At 49.4% G+C, this 8,130-nt stretch overlaps 1 protein-coding gene across 2 annotated transcripts in view; it reads right to left on the bottom strand.

The window, feature by feature from the left end:
* Positions 1-380: 380 nt before the first annotated feature.
* Positions 381-8,130, bottom strand: part of Vit (vitrin) — a 110,901-nt gene continuing 103,151 nt past the window's right edge. For both annotated transcript variants that reach the window (XM_010611399.2, XM_033763519.1), the window contains 3 exons: positions 6,315-6,541; positions 3,559-4,072; positions 381-954 (listed from right to left, as the gene is read on the bottom strand). In XM_010611399.2, the coding sequence (XP_010609701.1) occupies positions 776-954; positions 3,559-4,072; positions 6,315-6,541 (920 nt within the window). In that variant the 3' untranslated portion in view covers positions 381-775. The remainder of the gene's footprint in view (positions 955-3,558; positions 4,073-6,314; positions 6,542-8,130) is intronic.

The raw sequence follows: 8,130 nt of genomic DNA, 5'->3' as shown, positions 1-8,130 counted from the left end.
TATACAAGATCAGCAGGGAGGTAGCCACGCCAGTATTTGGGCTCCGATCCCAGTGGCTCACATTTCACTGGTGTAGGGGAAAGGCCTGGGAGTGGGGATTCTGGTCCCCCAGTGATTCTTCTGTGTAGCCTAGTGCACTATCTTTGAGCAAGATCTACCTGGCCCTCCAGGACCAATGTGTCACAGGTGTTCTGAACCTCAGAACGTAGTGAGGGCAAGGCAAATCAGGGGAAGTTCTGCTGCTGCCACGCTCTCTGCACCCCGCGGGTGTGTGTGCAGTGTGGTCAGCATGGGCCAGGAAGATCAGAGAGTGGCTTTTCCACAAATCCTGTGAACACCGACATCACACCATCAGAAAAATCACGGGATATCCTTTTAAATGTTTAATTAAGCAACTTCTACATCATCATGGTGAAATGAAACTTGAGGAATAGAGTCCTTATCAGAAATAAAAACTTGAAAGTTTTCACAAAAGCTCGATTTTGGTCTAAGTGCAGCCTTCTCTTCTGAACATTTTGAAAACAATTCTCGAAAGCAAAGATGCGAGCACCCTCAAAATGATGTCCAACTTTGGCTTACCGTGTGCATTGACGATCACCTTTCTAACTCCACGTTTGGAACTGCAACAACTGCACTGGCAAAGAATAGCAGCGCCTCTGCTTCCCAAGCCCCACCCAAGCCCTGCCACCCTGCAAGTGCCCTGAAATTACAACCCAGGCACGGTCCCAAGAGGGAGTCAGCAAGCCAGCGTCTGCCGTGTTCTGCTGCTCTAAATTCAGTTCCGAGGCTGTGCGTTGAACTCGGTACAGATGTTCCGGATGACCTTGGGGACGGATGTGTGGAGGTTGTCAAACTCATCCACAAAGAAGGAGTGGTCCCTGGCGGGGTGAGTGGCGATGACGTCCAGCTCGTCCTGCGCAGCCCATGCAACACCTATGGCGTAGGTGATCACGCCTGCGGGGACAGAGATGGGATGAGACAAATGTGCCCAAGAACAGCGCTGCTGTGAATCTTCTCCTTTTTGTTGCTCTGTCAGTCTGTCAGGACTACCAGAGCCACAGTCGGAAATGTGCCGAACAAAATAGGACAACCCGCCGCCGGGCATCTGTGTCCTAGAATTAAGACGACGGATGTCCATGCGTTCCTCCAGCCATTCTACACATACTTGTGAGCATCCACACTCTGCCCAGACGAGCATAGCAGACACAGTTGCTGTGTCAGAAACTTTCAGTCTTCTGGAGAGAAAAAGGACAGAAGAGGGAAAACTAATTCGGCACAAGTGAACCATTTGCTGCCATGCACGTCACAGCATATGGCATGCGCCTGCTCTTGTGTGGCGAGCCAACCCAAAGCTCAGAGGGCCTTGAAGGCATCAAAAGGCAGTGCAGGATCTTTTTAACTACAACAGATGACTGCTTTTCATTTGACTTATTTTTACTTTTTCTGCAACAGGTTCTCACTAACTTGCCCAGGCTGGGCTGAAGCTTATGATCTTCCTGCCTCAGCCTGCCAAGTAGCTGGAATTACAGACTCACTCAACCAAGACCTGATCCAGGTGACTGTTTTAATTGAATTAAGTCACTTTAGGCTCGAGGGTGACTTTATAGGCCATTATTTTCAACCTCATCCCAAGTGCAGAAATGGTGTCCCCCAAACAAACAAAAAACAGCACCAAGTCACCAGTAGGTTAGTGAGGGCAATTTCAGGGGAGGAGATGCCAAAGGAACCACGTTAAAGTTGTGAATTGCAAGTGAAAAAGGCAGGACAGTGTTGGGAAAAGACATGCAGTTAATCCTTTCCAGAAGCTTGAATGTAGAGGGGAAGGCAAGTAGTAACTGGAGCAGAGCATGGGGTCAAAGAGAATTTTTATCTGGGGTAAGGGAGGGACTTGAGCATATCTAGAGGGGTGAATGGGCAAGAATATAGTGAACTACAGCAGGTGCTTGACTGCAAAATCTTAATTTCATGTCACCTTCAGTCTGGCCAGAGCAGGTATGCGAGATACCCATGGAGCAGAGGGCAGAGCGTGGGTGTGGCACCTGACCCTCTCTGCCAAGCCCAACACACACAGACACACACACACACACACCACACTGAGCCATCCTGTGCCAACGTATTCTGGGTGCCCTGTCCTCCCAACTAGAGAGCCATCCATCCCTCACATGGCTCTGATCGAATCTGCTTTTCAACTGTATCCCATTCAGCCGCATGGAAGCTACTTTCTTTCCTTGCCTCTCCACTTTCTCTTCCCTGAATATTGCTTAGCTTGGTTGGTGGAGGGGAGCACCAGTGAGCTTTAAAATGCTGCCAAGGGGCAGCGGGAGTAGCTTTGCTGCAGAGGTGGGCTTGGACTGACTGACTAAGCCCTCTTTTCTGCTCGAAGATGGGACAGATGTGCCAGAGACAGAGACAGGGGCCCCGGGCTTGGAGGCAGGAGCTGGCCCATCCAGCTCGCCCACTCACTCTGGGACACTGGGGAAGTTGTTTCTGAGCCCTAACCCTACTCTGCTGGCACAAGACCAAGACCAGGGGAACCCGTGAGCTGGCATTGGGGGCATCCACCACTCGCCATTGTGACTGTGCCCCCAGGGTCCCCGGAGGGCGGTCACTGGGAAGGCTCTGCCCGGTTGCAGTGTCTGGAAAGTGTGGATGCCCGAGGCCATTCGTGAAGGCTTACTCTAGGAAAGACTTAACGCAGCAGTTCTCGAGAATACAGAGAATCCTGCAAAGTAACCCAGATTAAAGGAAAAGAAGACAAGCAACAGCACTGAGTTCTGCGTGCAGACACTTAACTAAAGGTCTCTGGTGTTGACTGGCCACTCAGTTTACATTTATTATGGTCACTGCTGTTATTATTATCATCGTCACGTGGGATTTTCTTCAGGTTGTCATGTTTTTGTGATTATTTTATGGCACTTTTAGAACAGTGATTATAACATATATATGTACGTATTCACATACATATAGTCTATGATAAAGGCATAAATGTGACAGAGTTTTTGAAACGGTTTTGCTTGTATTTACAAAAACACATTGTTTGTGTTTCATGTTTTGAAACTTTGTTGACTTAGACATTTTTGTACGGAAATATCACTCTCAGGACTTGGAATCAAAATTTCTTTGTTCTTCACAAAAATATTACTTTTCTTTAAAAACATTATTATTCCTTAAAAATCACCAGCACAATTTGGTGCCTTCAAGAGAGTTGGAGATGTGATGTGTTTCATAGAGAGAAACCAATGAACCAAATTCCTTTCCCCTGGGAGAAGCCTCTGGACCCAGGGTATAGAGGAAAAGGTCACTGTCCCCAGTAACCCACAGCCTTGAATTTTCTAGAACATTTAGGAGGCACCTGGCTGTCTTCTCCTCCTTTCTGCACACTCCACGAGGCCTACAGTGTTACTCTCCTCATAGCCTCCCTGTGATTTTTAAATGGTTTCTTAAGTCGCAGACAAACCAGTGCATACAATGCCAGTTCCTTCCTTGTCGCCTAAGCACACTAGCCCCGGTGCCTCAGAGAGGTGCCTCCTGGTGCCCCTGAGGACTGGCCCGGCTTACCCTTCTGATGGGCAGCCATGGCTGGGAGCCGGACGTCGTCGTAGGATCGGCCGTCTGTGATCAGGATCATTAACTTCCGCTTGCTGGGCTTGGACTTCTTGAAGAGCTGCTCCAGGGCATAGTGGATGGCAGCGCCCGTGCTGGTGCCCCCACTCCAGTACCCCACACTCTTGATGGCGTTGAGGACGTCAGCCTTGGTGTGGTACTTGTCAAACCCAAACTCCAGCCGCTGCTCGTAGGTGTACTGCACGGCCCCGATGCGCGTGTCGGTGTCTGAGATCTCAAACTCCTTGCTAAGGTTGGCCACGAACTGCAGAACTGTGCGGAAGTTGCCGGTCCCCACGCTACTGGAGCCATCGATGACGAAGCCAATGTCGGCCGAGTTGAGGCAGGTCTTGCTGCAGGCCAGGCGGTCTGTGTCGCAGATCCGCTTCACCAGGGGCTGCACCATCTTGCGGAGGCCAAACCAGCTCTGCACATTGAACGAGTAGTAGCCATTCGTTTTGCACACAGCCTGGAAGACAGACAGGAGAGACGTCACCAGGTGAGGAGCCAAGTCCTCCAGTCACCCCCAACACCCTTGGCCTACCACCAGGCAGGTAAAGGGGCAGGCTCTTGTTTCTTGTGCTTATCCTTGTAGTGTGCTTTCTCCCATCCCTTCACCTGGCCGGGAATAGGTGGGGGTGGGGAGCACTCACTGAGGCAAAGACCCCTCTGGCAATCTGGATCCCCTCAGCTGGGTCTGTGCCCTACTGGAAAGCTATCTGCTCAACATCTGCATAGGGAGATGAAAACCACTGGTTTTAGCTTCATCTTTATGCCCCTTCATTTACGCTCCTCATTTTGTTTGCCCAGGCTGTTGTCAGCCATAGGAGTGGAGTGGGTGGGCACCAGCGTATGAGAGGACTAAAGAAAGTTTGGTTCTGATTGGGAAAACAGAGAACACGCACACAGGAAATGACTAAAGGAATGTTTCCAGAGCAGCCCTGCTCCCAACAGGAGGGAACCCCACAGATGCTGAGTGGCCTCAGTCTCAGGCCATGTTCTTTCTTCAAATCCCCACTCTTACCCTACAGGATGGGATGATAACCCCCTGTTGTGAGAGAACAGACTGAGACCCAGGGGTGGAGGACTGTCCCAGAGTCCCTGGGACTGGAACATCAATCTGTCTGCTCCCGGAACCCAGGCTCTGCCCTCCAGAGAGCTCTGCTTCCAGGAAAATGAATATTTATTTACTTGTACCCAAGCTTGTTCCAGATTTACTGCAGCTGTAGACAAACACTGAGCAAACAGGTTGGTGTGCCCCTGGAGGAGACTGGGCCAGTGTTTCTAAGGAGAGCCTTTCTTCTCAGCTCCAGCTTCTGTGGGGGTCACAAAGGGCACCAGACCTGACGACTGCAGATGAATTTGTGTAACTGAAAAAATTATCTTAAAATAAGAAGTGGCTTAAAACTTTCCTAGGAAGTATTTTTGTTGTAGCTAATTTGCAGAAACCTTAACGGAATTCACAGAAGTTTCCATGGACTAGGTGGACGAGAGGGATGGGACAGAGCTGAGTTTGGGCCAATGGCTGGAGAGCAAGTCATTGTGGGAGAGATGGTGGTGCTGGCCGTGAGCAGGAGACCAGTTGACCACAGCACAGGACCTGGGTGGGGCCAGGAAGGTGGGCTGTGACCACACTGCAGAAGGCCTCAGAAGCAATGAGGAAGAGTGAAGGATTTGGAGCAAGGGCCCCACAGGACTGGAGAAATGTTTCATAAACATGAGTTGGGGTTCTTTATGAAGTCTAAACTAACCTGGGGAGACACAAGAGGGAGACAGACAGATGTAATTGCTGGCTTGAACTAGAGAGTTGACACTGGGCATGGGAAAGAGCACACAGACAAGAGACGTGATGTGAGAGCAGTGTGACTCTGGAGGAAGCAAACACTGTGAAAGAAGAGGGAGGACCAGGGACTGAGTCCTGCAGGAGTCTGGGTTTAGGGCAAAAGATGGAAAAAAGAAGAGAGCAAACGAAGAGCCACAGGTGTGTAGGAAGTCAAGGGAATTTCAAGGAGCAAGTGGTGGCTGGCAGCTTGATAAGGTGTCCTAGTACCTCTGAACGTACAGGCTGTGAAAGCTGGAAGACCGTCAAAGATGCAGCTGTCCAACCTTTGCTTGCTGTCTTTTCTTGTTTCAAGGTGAAGCATGTTTTTTTCAGAAGTAGGTTTACACAGAGTCCGACTGTATAAAATTCCAAAGGTGGCTTTGGTGGAAAAGGTAGCAAGAAGCTTCCTTCCCTATGGGTCTTGTTCCATCTCCCAGTGGCCACTGCCGCAGAATCCAGGCACATCCCAGGAAACACGATCTCTCTGACTTGTTCCACACCTCTCGTCTCATGTATCAGATGGACATGTGTTTGTGTGAGAGCGCGTGTGTGTGTTCGTGTAAGAGACAGTGCGCATGCATATGCATGCGTGTTCTTATGCTTGTGTGACACCCCGCTAGGCTGCCGGGTGGGGTCCCCTGGTGTTATAGGAAAAACAAGGGGGGGCATGTGAGATAGTGGGGACTCTGCCCCTGCCTTCTACTCCCAAGCTGCTGGCCTCAAGATCAGTGTGGGGTTCCAGGTTCTAGACTTATTGGTCCCTCACCGGAGGTCCTCCTACCTAGAAGTGAGCTTCATACCCATCTAAAGGGCTGAGCAAACAGCGATGGCACTGTAACTCCTCGGGGTACAGGGGTCCTTACAGGTGAGTCTCTGGGCAGTTATATACCTTGTTGGCGAAGTTGGGCTCCACCGCATACTGCTTCTCATTTTCAACAGCAGCTTCAATGGTGATGAAGAAGACGTTGATTCCTGACTCTCTGGTGAGTCTTGACGTCTCCTCTACTCTGTCCGTGGGCCAGCCATCCAGCATCACCACAGCCACGTTGGGGGCACTACCTCTGTTTCCGTTGGCTTTGGAAAAGAAGTTCTTGGTCACAAAAGAGATGGCCCGGCCTGGAAGGAAAAGAAAACTTGTGCTTGGAGTGATCATGCTAATTGGGATTACAGGCATAGATCACAGTAACACAAAAGGGTTCAGAAAAACACACTCATTTCCTCCTCAGTGTGTGTTTGTTTATTTTGAACCACTCGAACTGTTTTTAGGTGTGCACTTTAGTAGCATTTAGCACATTCGTGTGTGCACACATCCCCTGAAATTATGCACAGTATTTTGTGTACACAAGTAGCTGTCTGGATAGATGTCAGCCATAGTTTTCCAGAGATTCTCAAATGAGTTAAGAGCTTCATTCTGTGAACTTTAGCATTAATATCTTTACACTCAGCACTTTTCAAATTTTGACCAGCAGCCTGCCTCTGTGGGCTGGTATAATCTTATCTTTCAAATGCAAGCATCAAATGGTTACACATGATGTTGCTGGAGAAAAGTCTTGATGAAACCATGGAAAGTGACCACATAGAACCTGACTACTAAGGGGAACCCTTGGCAACTAAGAAATGCTTTCATGGCCAATGGATAATTTCCCTCAAGGTCCCAAAGACCCAGCAGTTGTCTCTGTCTCAGTATTAGGTGCCTGTGGGCAGAGCACAGGGAACCACAGATTCACCTTTAACTCATCTAACCTTAAGTCTGGAGGCTACGTGAATCAGTGGTCAACACCCCATCCACCTTGCAGTGAGGCTTGAAAACCGGGCCTGGAAATCAGAAAATTGCATTGTGCATACTCCCTTGCAACTAGGTTTCCAGCTTTGTTTTGTTTCCATGAATTGATGCCTTTGCCTGAAATTTAGAAGATAAAAATGAGGCAGAGATAAATGTGAGGCGGAGGCTGTGCTTCATTTCCTAGTTCTGTAGCATATTTTATTCCTCTGGGACACTGTTGACAAGAGGTGCTTGTGATTGGCTGCTAGCTTCGATGGTCTTGAGGTAGCAGGATGTGCAGTGCTGCTTTTGTGGGTGTGAATGGGACAGGTAGGACATATTTCTTGAGCTGGCCACTGTACAAGCAGCTCCATGATCATGGTGGCTTCCTAGCCACTGTAGCTTGTATCTAGGTGTTCCTCCAAAACTTGTGTGCTCCCAGGTGAGGCTTTGGGGTGGGTGATACTGGATTATGGGTATGATAACTGGATTAGCCCACTGATTGGTTTGGCATAGCTCTAGGTGTGGAAAATGGGAAGACGTACCCTGGGTGTGGGTGGCACCAACCAATGGGCTTGTAGCCTGAATGGAACAGAAGGGAAAAGGAAGGCTCCCTGCTTGCTGCCTCCTGCCTGCACACCATGAACTGTTTTCTCCTCTGCCATGCCCTTCTGCCTTGTTGCCCTGCCTTGGAGCCAGCTGACTATGGACTGAAACCTCTACAACTGTGAGTTTTAACTTGTGGGTGTCGAGTATTTTGTCTCAGCGATGAGAAAGTAACTAAGACACAGGCAGAAGTGGGTTTTAGCAGAGGCTACAATGGCAGAATTTAGAAAATACTTTCCTAGTGGGCCGGGGATTTAGCTCAGCCAGTTCAGTGGCCTGTCTCGCAAGCGCAAGGACCTGAGTTTGAACCCCAGTACCACAAAAAAGAAAAAAAAAA

The sequence above is a fragment of the Fukomys damarensis genome, unplaced genomic scaffold, assembly GCF_012274545.1.
Source record: "Fukomys damarensis isolate Sample0158 unplaced genomic scaffold, DMR_v1.0_HiC HiC_scaffold_2, whole genome shotgun sequence".
Classification (NCBI taxonomy): Eukaryota; Metazoa; Chordata; class Mammalia; order Rodentia; family Bathyergidae; genus Fukomys; species Fukomys damarensis.
This window is presented reverse-complemented; position numbering and strand designations above follow the sequence as displayed.